The following is a 16,835-nucleotide window of genomic DNA, read 5'->3' as shown; positions in this document are numbered from 1 at the left end:
TTTGTCCACAAGACTTTTGACTAGTGGATGTTGTCGCCTAGAGTTTTTTCTTCAAATTGATCTGAAAATCATTCTGCCTTATCATTCACATAAAACAATAGATTGTTTTAAATTGTGAAAAACATTTTTTTGTTTGCAAAGGCAATATGCGGATGGGCGGAACGGCCCAACCCCCTCATGAATAATTAGGCAGTTCTCACCTGAGCAGTCTGCATACTAATGAGCCTTTCATGCAGGGGTGTCACACAAGAAAGAATGCAAGGACAATATATATACACTACCGTTCAAAAGTTTGGGGTCAGTGAGAATTTTATTTTTATTTTTTGGAGGAAAGAAAACAATACTTTTATTTATCAAGGAATAATTAATTTGATCGAAAGTGACAGTAAAGACATTTATAATGTTACAAAAGTCTTTTGAACTTCCTATTCATCAAAGAATCCTAAAACAAACAAAAAAACTGTACAACTGACAGACCAACAACTGTTTCAACATTGATAATAATAATAAATGTTTCTTGAGCATCAAATCCTCATATTATACTGATTTGTGAAGGATCATTTGACACTGAAGACACTGACACTGGTGATGCTGAAAATTCAGCTTTGATCACAGGAATAAATTACACTTTACTATATATTCACACAGAAAACAGCTGATTTACACTGGAGATAATATTTAATACTATAACTGATTTTTGTTGTATTTTTAATCAAATAAGCGCAGCCATGGTTAGCAGAAGAGAATTCTTTTAAAAGTATTTAAAATCGTACCGACCCCAAACTTTTGAACGGTAGTGTATATAAATAAATAAATGTTTATACACACACACACATATATATATATATATATATATATATATATATATATATATATATATATATATATATATACAAACAATCAAAATTTAAATGAAAGCCAAAAGCACATTTATAGTCACACCTTTTAGCCATCCACATACCATTTTTAGCCATCCACCGCGGTAAAAATAAACCAGTCGCATTGCAAAGTCGTTCGCGAAATGACCGCCAGGTGGCGCAAAGGGACATTTAGCAAAACGTAAGTGGGGCTAATGTCTATTAACAGTAGCCTAAGGATGAAATGAAAAGTAAAAATACAAAAAAACAAAATAGTATCCAACAGAACGACTTTGCATCTGTATAATAATAGGCTACCAATCGTAATTTCAAAAGCAGTTCTGTAAAAAAATAAATTATATATAGCCTATATATATAGGCTATATATATATTATTTTTTTTATTCCAGGCTCTCATGCCACACCCCCGATTTCTCACGCTGAAGTGTCAACCCGGTCGGTCAAATTCCTGAAGGATATAGTTTATCTATAGATACCTGTTGAGCCACTCGTGATCGACTAGTTATTATACCGCAAATTAGTTAAAATATCCCGTAATCTATCTAGAGCGAGCGTGCATGCGAGACAGATATTGTGCTCCAAACCGTGCGCGCGCATGGCAGAGAGGTCTGTTCCCTAACCTAGAGTTTTTAAAAACATTGTTTTAAGTAAAGTGTGATTTGCCAGGGGGGACTGGGATTTCCTTCTGGTCTAAGCATCCCTGCTTCTGCTGAATTATTTTAATCCCCACACCCCTCCCTCCACAGCTAATCAATGCTATAGGCTACTTCACCAATATCAAATATATAAAATAGAGATATGCAACAGGCACGTTTAAACGACAAACAATAAAATCAAAACCAGCGTTTCAGTTGTTCATTAGTTCCAGTGGCCTTAATGCATGCACGGCTTTTCAAATTTCACAAAGCGTGTTGAGATTATTTTGAATGAAATATTGAAGTTTATAATTAAGTGTTTTGGCACACCACGCCGAGTGGCCCTATGCATTTTTCTAAAGTCGGGTTTTATTCTGGCATGGTGAGTTAGTGTTCGACAAACGCGGCGGCGCGTTCATTTAGATTAATTTATTTTTCTCATTATTACAGCTAAAATAACTTAGTAGGCGACTCCGTAATTTTTTGGTCATACAGATAAGAGTAGAGTAGCTTACATCGTTCAAAACTGTAAACTTGTATTCATATTAGGCTAACGACAAAAACAGTATAGGCTATCTGTCGTCTCTGTCTCCGGGAACTGCGCGTCACAAAAATGAACCGAAAGCCACTTCAGCTCAGTCACGATAAGAAATCGGCTATGTCTAAAGCCTTTAAATGTCTAAATATTTAGGCTAATAAATGTTATCTGATTATAGGCTAATCCATATGAAAACTAGAGGAACAGAGGATCTACTCAAACATGTAGCCTGTAAGCGCTTCCCAATGAGAAAATGACAAGGGTGAAAATCTCGCTCTAATTAAATGTAGGCTAAATCGCCCTGAATTAAAATGTAAAAACAGATCAAATAATGTATTTGTCGAAATGTTGCGATATTGTTTCATTTAAGTTCATAATTGTTCTATAAATGTTATTTAATTTAGCAGCATTACCACGAAGCACCGTGTTTCGATATTTATTTGAATAATACAAAATCAAATAAAAACTTAATTCACAAATTGCATGCCTGGTTGTAAGGATCCAAAGATCCCTGTAGAATTTAATATTGAGTTGAACATTTTGTTCATGACAACAAATTAACAAGCGTTTTTTTCAGATTATATTTAGTTTTGCTTGGAAAAAGCTGCCCCAAACCAGTTTTATTTCATCAATTATTGAAATAATGAAATATTTAGTAATAAACTTTTATGACAGAAATATCACTAGGCTACATGTAATTCCATTTAATTCCTTCATTATCAACACTATCTAGAATAGCGATTTAAGTGTGAATTGCGACTTCTCTTTGTGTTAAGTCAGCCTCAGACTCTGATAGCCTGTGGGGGGTTGGAGGGACAGTTGCTGAACAAAGGTGTTAATGTTCCTCTTTCATATGGAGAGTGTCGGATAGCCAGCCTGATGAGCAGGCAAAATTATTGTAAGGATAAATCTGTGTCCAAATGTAGGCCCCATATTTTATATAAATTTATAATAGTAGTTTTAGTATATTATAAATATTGTAGTTTATTTATTGGCCTATTTAAAGTTTTTTTTCACACAAAATTTCAATTGAAGTTATTGTAAGGTGAATTCAACAAGGCATGCTGTGTCTTTGAAGCAACAATTAAAGGCTAAATAATTTTTCCGTGATTTGTATGGCTGACACGCAGCGACATATACAGTAGTATTATCAGAGCGAGGGAGACTAAATAAACTTGTTAAAAAGAGATCCAGCGCGAGAGAGGCAAAGAGAAACCCATGTTTTTAATTTAAATATGTTTCTTTGGACAATTTTCGTTTTGTACTGTTTTAATTGTTTAATTTAGCTGTAATTTCTTTGGCAATACGAATTTAAAATGTCGCAAGAATAAGATTAGCCTAGTGTTTCTTATTTTGCATCGCAAAAGAAATAAACTCTAAACCGATGCAACCCTGTTTTAAATTAAAAAAAACTGTCCCGACCCTTTATTTAAACCTTGAAATGTTCGAACTTGGTTTCAAACATAAGTAATTTTTGTGTTCTTTTACATTACACAATAATTTAGCAGACTAAAGACGAGCTTCTTCTTTTTCATTTTCTGATGCAATCGGCTGACAATCTTCCTTCATCAGTTTTTGTCGTTTGTGCAGCGGCTGCGGTTCTACAGGAATGTTGCAAATTTATGTTGTAATGATAATCAAACAAAACTCTGGACTTTAAATAAGTAAACAGATATAAACAGTTACCTATTTAAGCATCAAGGTGGGAAAATATAAACGTAGGACAACATCGGTTAACAACATGTATGCTACATTGAGATTCGATCTCGGGTCGAATGAAGCTCCTCGAAGCTCGTGTCGTTGCGTTGATCACTGAGCTACCGTCTGTACGCTGTTAAAGTTGTAAAGCCTCCGTCATCTAGCCTAAATGTTTTTATAGCAATGTTTTATGTTGAAATGTTTTCATTATTTATTCAATTACATTTCAGTAGCCTAATTTCAGTATTGTGATTATGAATTATTTTAACTACGTTTCACTTGTTGAATTCTTCTGCTACCAGCTTTCAATCGCTCTGAATCAGCGCGGTGCGGCAGCAGATTACGCATTAGAGAGAATAAACCGGAATAAACGAACACTTTTCAGAGTCTATGATTGTAGCGCCTCTTAGCGGTAAACGGCAGCAAATACACCACACATTTTACCGCCGCGGTGGAACGGCTGATGTGGGCATTGTCATGGCTTGCCTCGACATTTGCGTTTGAATAGCGCGCGTCCTCCGTGGGCGTGTCAGATTAACGCGTAATGAAGTGTAATGAGCTGGGGAAAAAATACTGACAGCACTCTCTTTTCATACAGATTGCATAAACTGAGAATATTTGTTTTTTATATAAATTACTTCATTTAAAAGAAGAGAATTTAAGCTTCATAAAGAAAAACCTCTCGTGCCTGTGTGACAAGTAATCGCGGAGTTACAGTTAATCTTAGGACGCGTTTCAGAATGGACTTCACTGACAGAGAGAACGCAGAACTCGCATCATGTTTGTTTTTCTTTATTTGGTGAAAAGCACAACACTTTGTTTTTATTGTGAGTATCCACAAAAAAAATAGAAACTTAACAGGATCTAATGATGTACAACACTTATATGTAAGATCAAAATTAACCGAGTATTTTGAGTCTCTTTTACACTGATAAAAAAAAAAGGGAGACAATCGCGCCGGCGCGATAGCCGACCCCAGGGGGTTAATATTTACTCTACCGTTCAAAAGTTTGGGGTTGGTAAGATTTTTTAATGATACGAAAGGTCGTCTCTTCTGCTCACCAAGGCTGCATTTATTTGATCACAAATACAGATAAAACGGTAATATTGTGAAATATTATCACAAAATAACTTTCTATTCAAAAGTTAATTTATTCCAGTGATCAAAGCTGTATTTTCAGCATCATTACTCCAGTCTTCAGTGTCACATGATCCTTCAGAAATCATTCTGATATGATGATTTGCTGCTCAAGAAACATTTCTGACTATTATTATCAATGTTGAAAACAATTGTGTACAATTCTTTTTCCAGGAAAGAGAAAGTTCAAAAGAACAGCATTTGTCATTTATAATGCATCCTTGATGAATAAAAGTGTTAATTTCTTTCCACAAAAAAAAATTCAAACTGACCCCAAACTTTTGAACGTTACAAAAGCAGAAGACTTCTTTCAAAACCACTAAACAAAACATCTTATAGATTACAAACTTTTTGATTTTTTTTTTTATATTTTAATTTATTTCAGCTTTTTTTTTGCAATTAACAATATTTTAATTGTTTATTTAATGATAATTACCCTATTTGCATAGTCAACCAAATCAAATATGGTAATTAAATGTCACAGAACAGTGAATCCGTTATATCAGATGTGTCAACAGTGTGGAAAAAGGATCAATGTTAACCCTTTAGGCGCCAGAGGTTTTTTCCTAAAACGTTCGATTTTGACATCTTAATTTCAAAAGGCTATATCTTAAAAGTGAAAAAAGATAGAGACTTTCTGTAAATTAGAGAAATATTAAGGATGACCCAAAGTTTATGTAGGGATTACATTTTCCCATCTAATTTGCATATTATGACGTCATATGGTGGTGGCAATCTTGGATTATAGAATTTTCATGAAAAGTCACGTTTAAATGATAAAATGCAGCACTTCTTTCCCCCCAAAATGTCCATCACCTTCTGTATGCTATATTGCACAATACTGAATGCTCAGGTATATAGTAAGTAGTAAACAAACTGTGTAAATCATTACTAATAAATGGTAGAAACAAACCGAATGCATGTAGTGATTGGCCTTTTGCTGTAGAGATTTTCCATTTACTAAATACAGTAGGCACTCTGATTCCATGTATGGGGCAAATATATTTTATTCATATGACATACAAACACAAGTAGACAAGACCTGTTTAGTTCAAACGCTCACTCGCACAGATCATGAGTGAGATGACACGAGCAGCGCGGCCAGATCTGCCTCGCGCGCGCGCCGAGTGTGCACAGCTCGGACTGCTGTCATTGTCATTGCGACTCCTCACCCTGCCTCCACGTTGCCTCGTAACTGTCCTATGAATACTTCGACCTCGTCTAACATACCCAGTGGTATTAGACAAACTCTCCACCACAATACTGTCGCCGCGATTGCGGAGAGGATCTGATAAAATGGCTTACTCGCACACTAGCTCCGCTTTTGATTCAATGCGCTCTAACTCGAACATTTTGTATAGAAACATGACGTTTTTTTGATTCGGGGATGAAGTATGACATGTCTGCCATCCAGTGGAGGGGAGGTCGAACGAAATTTGACACCCAATTTGACAAAATCGGCCTTTTTTTTCAGTGCCGCGTCTTGTCGAGTAAACTCGACCGTGGCGCCTAGAGGGTTAAGCATATTATGGGATTGCATACTTTAGCGTGTCAACTCTGCTTGTCCGATAAACCATCCAGCAGTTTGTCTTCAGTTAAAGCTGCGGGAAAGATTCAGTCAGTACATTAAAAAATTAAAAAATAATTCGGGACCGACTGATTACAATACATGTTGTTTGTTTTGGTTGTGTATATTTTTCCGCACTCATTGTCATGTTCTTGAAATCCTCAGGCCTTGCATTCTGATCATGGACTCTCTGCGTGGACCCACACGCTCGACTGTGGTGAAAACGCTGCGACAGTGAGTTACTGCTTGAAAATAAAACCTTTATTCGACATGGATGTGTGAGTTCATGATCACCAGATGTTTTTGCATATAATATTGAAAGAAAAGTATTTTTCCTGTGGGAATCAGGGAGCATCCGCGCGAGTCGCACGAGTGGCCTTGAGGTCTCGGTTATGTTGGTGTGAGTATTGTGTGTGTTTGTGCAGGTATCTAGAGGTGGAGTGGGAGGTGAAGAAGGGCTCCCAGAGGAGTTTCGGGAAAGAGGTGATGAAGGGCTCGAGTCCTCGTGTGCCCCAGCAGGATAACTTCAGTGACTGTGGAGTCTACGTGCTGCAGTATGTGGAGAGCTTCTTCGAGGTGAGACTGAGCCGCATCCCAAACATCCGTTTACTCGTATAATTCACACACATCCCAGACAAATGACATCACAATGTTTCCAGGATTTAATATCAAATAGGGAAAAGTTTCATATAACCGGGACTTTTGCGAGCTGTCAAATGGGCTGTGGAAAAAGAGATGAGCAAATATTTTTTTTTTTTTTTTTTTTTGCAAGAATTGTATTAAATGACCCTGACATTTGGCAAAAAAGTAGCTTTTTGTACTGAAGTACTATAAAAGCATCGTTAAAGGAACCTGTAACCGTGATCAGAATGCGGACCAGCATTGACTTCCTTAAGCTTTCTGTCCCTCATAATTATGCAAACCTTATGATCAGAATCAGTCATTTAACAATATAGGGCTGCAACAAATAATTGCTATTAATCAATATTTAAAATAATCAACTAATTTGATTGCGCGCTGTGCCCAGAAAACATCTGCCAGTTATATTGATTTACACCAGTGAATAATGCGGTTATATGAACAGAACGCCTCGGACTGAGATGCTGCGGGACAGTAGTGCACCCTCCAAGATGTCCTAACATGAGAATGCATCAAAACTAAAGCATGGAGTTTAACATGGTGGCCTGTCACTTGCTTCAACGGATGTGTTTGTGTTTATGCATTTGAGATGCGTTTTCCTCAGCACATAGCGATTCATTTATGAATATTTCCATTTTGCGCATATATAGCAATGGGTGCTTCCGAAACATGCCTCATGATCAAGTCACGTGATTTCAGTTAACAAGGCTTTGTTGCCGAGATTACATTGGTTCACCACTAGGGGCGATGATTCCTGTGAAATCATGAACCAGTGTCTGCATAGTAGGGCTGCAGCTATCGATTCTTTTTGTAATCGATTAATCTAGCACTTAATCGATCGATTAATCGAGTAATCGGATAAAAAATGTGTGTGTGTTTTTAAACAACCAAAACAAATAATGCATAACGAAAATGATGTGGCTGTAAAATTATCAAGCATTTGGCTTTTATTTCTCAAAAAAAACAAAAACAAACTGGTATTTATTCCAACTTCAACATTTGGCTCCAAAACTAAGCCTATTTATTGCAATTTTTTACCCATTTAGTATAAGTGCCAACAATGTTCTATGCTCAATTACTTTGGTAGCCGATTAAAATGTCTTCCCCAAAAGTACGAGTGGATTTGTAGAAGCTGGCTGGGGAATTTCATTTTTTTGTTGTTGTCTAACTATTTGGACATACAAACAAGGTCTCGCAAAAACTGCAATACAATATTTGTTCCTCCATCACGTCCCGGTGTATACAGTGAAGGCATGCTGAAATTATTGTTGCGTGGCTACATAAAAGTTTAATCATATGTGATGCATTGCCCCAATTGATCTGACTGGCGCGTGAGAGAGATGATGGTGCATGCGTGTGTGTTTGTGTGTGAAGGGATTCACACACTGAACGCAAATTTAATTATTTGCGCGAGTAGATTACATATAAAGTCAATGCAAAGACGCGAATAGACGCATCATTCGCGTCGGGCGTCGCGAATGACGCGAATTTTGGACGCTTTTGCCGCGAACGTCTTCCGCGCAAGTTGAAAAATTTGAACTCGAGCGAATGTTCAAGCGTCTAACTAGACGCGATAGACGCGTATTTGACGCTCTATTCGTGTTCGTGTGAACACACCATTTGGGTTACCTTGTTTCAGCGACGCTTGGTGAGACAGCATGGAGTGGATGTTTTCGGTTCAGATTCTGAATCATTGAAGTCGTACTGTTGTGGTATGCCAGGTCTATTTTGCAGTAGACACATTGCACCTTGTTCTCTTCCCTTTTAAGTATGTAATGATCCCAAACTTTAGACATTCTCTGCCGTTTATGGACATCTTTACTCCCCGCCATCGCGCCAACTAAATTCAAATTGTATCACGCGCTATAATAGTATATAGATCCCTGCGCGTATAGTGCGCGTCATAGGAATTTAACGAGGCTTCGAGTTTTTGCCTCGAGGCATTTTTGTAATCGAGTAAATCGAGTAACTCGATGAATCGTTTCAGCCCTACTGCATAGTTTTTACCTGATCTCAGATCCGTTTTATACATTTGTAGACATTTAATGACACATTTGTATAATAAAAGAGTTGTAGTTCAGAGTCTCTTATTGGACTGAATAACCAAGCTCCAGGGGTTTAGAGTAACGACTTACAAATACTCACGTTAATGCAAGTAGTTTTTATCCGAAATTTTACTTTAAGTAGTTTCAAAATCGTGTACTTTTACTTGAATACATTTCAAGCGATGTATCTGTACTTTTAGTCTGCTATTTTCCCTCCATTTGTGGACGTGACATGCTTGTTTTAATTCATCTTTTAAATTGTGTTATGTAGCTTGATGCCAAAAGCATCATGGGAGCTCTAAAGCCCCGTTCACACCACCAGCAACTGTCAGACGCTGTATGTTAGATAATAGACTGGTATTACCGATAATAATCTGTGTTATAATGGACCGATAATAATCTGTGTTATAATAGACCGATAATAATCTGTGTTATAATTGGCCGATAATAATCGGTGTTATAATAGGCCGATAATAATCTGTGTTATAATAGGCCGATTATAATCGGTGTTATAATAGGCCGATAATAATCTGTGTTATAATAGGCCGATAATAATCGGTGTTATAATAGACCGATAATTATCGGTGTTATAATAGGCCGATAATTATCGGTGTCATAATAGGCCGATAATAATCGGTGTCATAATAGGCCGATAATAATCGGTGTCATAATAGACCGATAATAATCGGTGTCATAATAGAACCATAATAATCGTTGTTATAATAGACCGATAATAATCGGTGTTATAATAGACAGATAATAGTTATAATAGACCGATAATAATCGGTGTTATAATAGGCCGATAATAATCGGTGTTATAATAGGCCGATAATAATCGGTGTTATAATAGACCGATAATTATCGGTGTTATAATAGGCCGATAATTATCGGTGTTATAATAGGCCGATAATTATCGGTGTTATAATAGGCCGATAATTATCGGTGTTATAATAGGCCGATAATTATCGGTGTTATAATAGGCCGATAATTATCGGTGTTATAATAGGCCGATAATAATCGGTGTTATAATAGGCCGATAATAATCGGTGTTATAATAGGCCGATGATAATCGGTGTTATAATAGGCCGATAATAATCGGTGTTATAATAGGCCGATGATAATCGGTGTTATAATAGGCCGATGATAATCGGTGTTATAATAGGCCGATAATAATCGGTGTTATAATAGGCCGATAATAATCGGTGTTATAATAGGCCGATAATAATCGGTGTTATAATAGGCCGATAATAATCGGTGTTATAATAGGCCGATAATAATCGGTGTTATAATAGACCGATAATAATCGGTGTTTACTGGGCAAAAAATATTTTATTAGCATCTTATCAGCCTTTTCTAAAAACTCACATGACATGGTCTTACAAAATGCTTCATAAAATGCATAGTTTTAGATATATAATCCTCAGAGTTGAAATGAAGTATGAGCAGACTTGTAGCTTCACTTTAATTGTGAATATAAGTTGTTATACCACATACACATATTTTTTTACATATAAAAATATATATTCTTAATATTTTTAGTTTTTTCTATGTTTTTCAGTAATTCAGCATCTTGAACTGTAAACTCTCAAGAGTTGGCTTTATAAATATGTGTTGTGTCCTTTCAGAATGACTTATGAGCAATTTCATTTGTTTTCAAATTGCTCATCATTTGGAGGACAATTAAAAACATTTAAATTAATATTTATTATATATCTGATTAATAAATTTTTTCCATCTGATTATTTAAAGAGATAGTCTATTTGGATTAATCGGTTAGTTGCCGTTAGTTGCAGCCCTACAACAGTGTCATGATGGTACTTTATTGGTTACGTTATTCTCCGCTTACACTGCCTTATATCATTAAAAAGTTGCTTCAGGATGCAGATGAAAGAGTGTCAAAAGAGAAATATACATTACAGCTGTTTAATGACCCTCATATCCATATTGAATTGACTGTTTAGTTTAGGCTTTTTCGTTTGTAACTACTGCAATAATCGATTTTTTTCTTTCTTTCTTTCAAAGAATCCTCTTCCCAGCTTTGATCTGCCGATGAACCTATTGGATTGGTTTCCCCAGCAAAGGATGAAAACCAAGCGGGAAGAGATCAAGGAGCTCATTCTGAAGATTCAGACTCAGCAGCAGCTCAGTCTGGAGTGCGAGAAACATGCGGACGCCGGCCACAGCCCGTACGAGGACACGTTAGAGTCAGCTGACCTCATCCCTCCAATCAGCTCCTGAGCTCCGCCCACGCTGCTACGCTTCTACCATCACATGACTTATAAACACTAAAAGCCAATCAGGGCCTTGTGTGATTGTTCACTGCTGGACAACTCTGCCGTTATTTCTTATAGTTTTGATGCGAAAAATGAAAAAAAGTTGTTTTTTTATTTGTATTGAAGTGTACATAAGCTAGGCTTTTTCTTTTTTTTAAAATGCCTTTTGAGTTTTGCCTCTCATTTATTGTTAATGCATCGGATTTCAATTTTGCACCATCTGTGAAATAAAAGTTCATGTGTTCATCTTTGATGATTTACTCTAATGTGCCTAGAGGATTAAATGCAGAACTGTTCAGTGTTCCATTGGGAATTAATGCCTCTGAAGGAAATGAATGCATTTTTTTTGTAAAATCAGTATCAAAGCAAACTTTGTGATTACAACGAAATAGAAATAATTTTTCAATGTTCTGCTGTTTGCCGTTCAAGAGTGCACATTTGCCTTGGTACTGTCTAATACAAGAATATTATGTCACAAATTAGACCTGCTTCTCTATGAATATCTAGTTTACTTTATTTTAATTGATTCACAACATTTGAGTATAGGTCTTTTCAAAGCACTATCACATGATTCGTAAACGGCCCGCAAAGTGTCGGACTTTTAAGCAGGTCAGACCTGTGAAGCTTAAAGTCAGGGAGTAGCCGGTGATCAAGTGTTGTTACATGGTATGAAAAAGCAAAAGATGGAGAAGATGCTGTTTCTGTGTGTATCTAGATGCGTTGAGTTGAAGGAACATCAATATTTATTTAAAATGGTCAAATTGTTTAATTTTCTCAATTTGTCTGCGTAATTTAACGTTTTATTTTGTTTTCTGTCACGAGAGTGATTTGGTTTAATTCCCCCCCAGAAGCTTCTCACACGATTGTGTTCCCAAACACCAGCATCCGAACGCAAGAGAACAGGACGGCGTTTATTGAGACAGCATCTGCGTGCAAGTCATTTATGATGGAGGAAAAAAAGAGCCATGGTTTCTTCCACAATTGCGGCAACCAATTTCTAAGGAAGTGACGATTTTGTTCTGATTTTTGTTCTCGCAAATGTTTTATGCCATATTCCAATTTTGCGCATAAGTTAAATTCACAGGTTTGGATGGAAACTTAGCTACCGTTACATAAAAGCAGATGCTCTGCACATAGACTTCTGGTTATGTCCCTGGTTATGCCTTTCAACAAAACAAAATGACAAGGAAAACAATTTAAAATGGCATATAAGAAACAAATTATATTACAAATTTCATTTCATTTGTACTAATTTACAGGTTTGTTAGAAACTTCAAACTCAAGTGGAGGTCAACGGGTTGCATGATGTTTTGGTACGCCACACCCTAAACCTAATTAGGTTAAGCTCCACCCACTGGGTCCACTGAGGTGGAGCTGGACAAGGTCAAGCTCCACCCATTGTGTCCAGAGAGGCTCTGCACTGAGCACCACTTGTCTGATTTTAGTGGCTCATGGGCTGTCACCAATCGCCTGAGCCTAAGTGTCATCAATTAATGATTCTAGAGCCGCAAGAAAAATAACCAGTCAAATTTATTTGTTTTAACGCAGCTTTACAGAAAATCATCTTCATGTTCATGCTTTATATATTCAGAAAATGTCTTCATATCTTATAGTTGCATTTAGCAGATTAGAACTGGGCGATAATATAGTTAGATTGTTGCGATGATGCATAAAGCAACTGAAATACGATATGATATAAATCGCCCTACGTGATTCTGTATGTATGCGGATAAAGTTGGACAAACTTATATATCCAATTTTGTATAAAATAGGCAATGACTAGAACTTGGCTTGACTAAGAACATAACTTAAACATTAACCAGTTCATTACCTGAACTGACAAGACTCGACAAAAGCATGTTACAACCAACAAAACTAGACAAGAGACAATGGGAACATGAGGGCTATATATACATAACAATCTGACACATGTGAACAATCAGGAATAAGGGAATCACATTGCATCTGAAAACTACAAAATAAAAAAAACACTGAAAACATGAACGTGAACCAAACCATGACACCTGGCAGAGTCATGAGTTGCAGCTACACACGCTTCCCTGGGGACCCTAGGGATGATCTATTGCTGCATTTACAGAATGTTATAATAACCATAATTACCGGATGACAACAAGTGATATTGTACTCGCCAAATAGAGTGTGACAGTCCCCGCCCCCTTTTTCAGCGGCGTTGATTTTTTCCATTAATTTCTTCGTCAAAGTGTTATAACCCATGAACCTGGCCAACCACCTATAAGGGGAATCATAACATTACATATTTTGACAAAAAAGTATTTGAATATCGGACATAAATAACTAGGGGTGTAACGGTTCAAATTACTCATGGTTTGGGTTGTATCGCGGTTTTAGGGTCACGGTTTCAGTACAGATTTCCAGTCCGGATTTAGACCGTACTGTAGTACTGAGACAGCTCTTATTAGAGTCACAAATCATTTCCTCTTATCATCCGATCGTGGTTGTATCTCTCTATTAGTGTTACTCGATCTTAGTGCTGCATTTGATACCATCGACCACAACATTCTTTTGAATAGATTCGAAAACTATGTTGGCATTAGTGGAGTTGCACTAGCATGGTTTAAATCATACTTATCTGACCGTTATCAGTTTGTAGCAGTAAATGAAGAGATGTCTTTTCGATCACAAGTTCAGTATGGCGTACCACAAGGCTCAGTACTAGGACCGCTGCTGTTCACTCTGTACATGCTACCATTAGTAGATATCATTAGGAAACATGGAGTTAGCTTTCACTGTTATGCTGATGATACTCAGCTTTATATTTCTTTTTGCCCTGACGAAACTTACCAATTCACAAAATTAACGGATTGCATAGCTGATATAACAAATTGGATGACTAGTAATTTCCTACTACTAAATTCTGAAAAAAACATGTTCTATTTATTAGATCAAAAACATTCACACGTAATAACCTAGAATACTGTCTATCACTTGATGGCTGCTCTGTTAAGTCTCCGTCGTCGGTTAGGAACCTGGGTGTGTTCTTTGATAGCAATCTTTCATTTGAAAGTCACGTGAATAGTATCTGTAAAACCACATTCTTCCATCTTAAAAATATATCTAAATTACGACTTATGCACTCAATGACAAATGCGGAAAAGTTAGTTCATGCGTTCATGACATCAAGGCTAGATTATTGTAATGCTCTACTGGGTGATTGCCCTGCACGCTTAATAAACAAACTACAGCTGGTCCAAAACGCAGCAGCTCGAGTTCTTACCAGAACCAGGAAATATGACCATATTAGCCCGGTTCTGTCAACACTGCATTGGCTGCCTATTAAACATCGTATACATTTTAAAATATTGCTGATTACTTACAAAGCACTAAATGGTTTAGCTCCGCAGTACTTGCGTGAGCTCTTAACGCATTATAGTTGCCTCCGGCCAGTTGATAATACCTAGAATATCTAAATTGACTGCTGGCGGTAGATCCTTTTCCTATTTAGCACCTAAACTCTGGAGCAGTCTTCCTACCATTGTCCGGGAAGCAGACACAGTCTGTCAGTTCAAATATAGACTAAAAACACACCTCTTCAACCTGGCATACACAATCAATTTCTATTATACAAATCATGTAAAATGATTATTATAGCACAGGTACGTCTGTAAGATGTCTGTTAAAGATATGTTAATCTGGAAAGCATCTGCTGTGTAAAATCTGATAAACATTATAAAAGGCAGTTTTACATACATTCTAAATCTTAAACATCTTAAAGACATATTCTAAATGTCTAAATGGCATCTAACAGGAAACGTCCTAGAGACGTATATTGCAGATGAGCAAACACTCTAAAAAATACATCTTGCAGATGTAAATGCAGACATCAAAAAGACATCTCCGAGATGTACTTATAGACTACCTATAGGCTCGGCTGCATAACCTAGGTCAGCCATAACCGGGCACACGTCCCATAACACCTGATGTACTCGTTACATCATAAGAAGAATGACATCTACGCGAATATTAGTCTCTTATCCCGAGGTTTACTGTAGTCAGCCGGATCCGGGCCATATCCAGACCAGATGGTGGACCTGCACCTAGACACGACCTCAACGCAGTCCTGAAGTGTCAGCTGAGATTGTGTCAACTAGACTCTCCCTGTGAAGGCCTCATCGACACGACAATTTTTTTTTTTCACGACAATCATTGTTCCTCTGTACAGATGAAACCGTTATCAAAATGATTCCCGTTCACACGCATCCGCGGAAATTACTAAAAACGCTGTATTATGCATCCCAGACAAGTAATTGGCAATGTCACTTTGTAAAGAAAGACTACGCCCCGCGCACATTCAAACGCACATACGACTAAACACTTAATACGCATGTGCACGCCGTCACCGTTTCCACTGATTCATGTTTTTGAAGTTTACACTGTGATGATAACAGTATCTCTTCCAAAACCTGTTTTCAAAAACTCGCACTTTGAAACCTACTTCAAAGTTTGCGTTCTGACTGAGGCCACCAAAACGCCATTGTCGTGTAAATTAAATGTTTTCTGTTTTCAGTTGTGTAAGTTAATGATTTTTTCAACGAAAATGAATCAATTAAAAACTTACTTAAATGATTTTCTTCTACAGCTGCTGTACGGCCAAAACAATCTTTGCATTAATTTCATGTTATCTCTGTAAAGCTGCTTTGAAACAATCAGTATTGTAAAAAGCGCTATATAAATTAAAGGTGACATGACTCAATGTCAGTGCTTCTGTTAACAGAATTTAACAATACAGCAATTGCTATATTTTAATGTTACCTTCTTCCTTTAAATACTTTGGTCAGTAATTTTATTGTTTATTTGAAAATTAAAAGAGCAGTTTCATGTCTGTCTTTGTGTTGTTCAACTGTTCTAGGTTGATATGGGATATGGAATAGAAAGTAATAATTAATGCAATATTAGTACAGTAATCTATTTGCACCGTTGATGATGTAATTAGCTAGTTGTTGGTAATTAATTACTTGTTTAAAGTAACTTACCCACTAATTCTAAACACTTTTGCCAGTGCATTCTCTGCATAGAGAAAACGCGTATTTAAGCTAAAAATGGTTGGAAAACACATTGTGGGAAGATTAAATAACCAGTAATTTAGCTGTCTTGTTTTTCTATTTTCATTTAAAAGCAAAATAATTTAAACTGCATCAAAATAGGAAATGAGCGTAAATCACACGATATTCGCATTTTAATCACCAATTTTACAGCAGTGCATGCATTTTCAATGGGAAACCACCAGAGTGCGATGTTTTCCGTTCATCTTACAAAGATCAACAGTCCAACCACATACAGTATGCATCACTTTCAGCTAATCAGAGACTCATCATGTGTGTTTCATAAAGTAATTCACATGAGATGAAGCCCGTCCCACACCGAGGAGCGGAGGCAGGCGCGCTTC

At 36.8% G+C, this 16,835-nt stretch overlaps 1 protein-coding gene across 5 annotated transcripts in view; it reads left to right on the top strand.

Moving 5' to 3' along the window:
* Positions 1-11,490, top strand: part of senp6a (SUMO specific peptidase 6a) — a 55,312-nt gene extending 43,822 nt beyond the window's left edge. For all 5 annotated transcript variants that reach the window (XM_056248831.1, XM_056248767.1, XM_056248745.1 and 2 more), the window contains 3 exons: positions 6,619-6,687; positions 6,879-7,029; positions 11,160-11,490. In XM_056248831.1, coding sequence (XP_056104806.1) covers positions 6,619-6,687; positions 6,879-7,029; positions 11,160-11,375 — 436 coding nt within the window. In that variant the 3' untranslated portion in view covers positions 11,376-11,490. The remainder of the gene's footprint in view (positions 1-6,618; positions 6,688-6,878; positions 7,030-11,159) is intronic.
* The last annotated feature ends 5,345 nt before the right edge of the window (positions 11,491-16,835 follow it).

Source organism: Rhinichthys klamathensis, unplaced genomic scaffold (genome assembly GCF_029890125.1).
Source record: "Rhinichthys klamathensis goyatoka isolate OS25496 unplaced genomic scaffold, OSU_Roscu_1.1 h1tg000001l_1, whole genome shotgun sequence".
In the NCBI taxonomy this organism is placed as follows: domain Eukaryota; kingdom Metazoa; phylum Chordata; class Actinopteri; order Cypriniformes; family Leuciscidae; genus Rhinichthys; species Rhinichthys klamathensis.
Note: the sequence above shows the minus strand (reverse complement) of the source record. Positions and strands in the feature narration are given on the sequence as shown.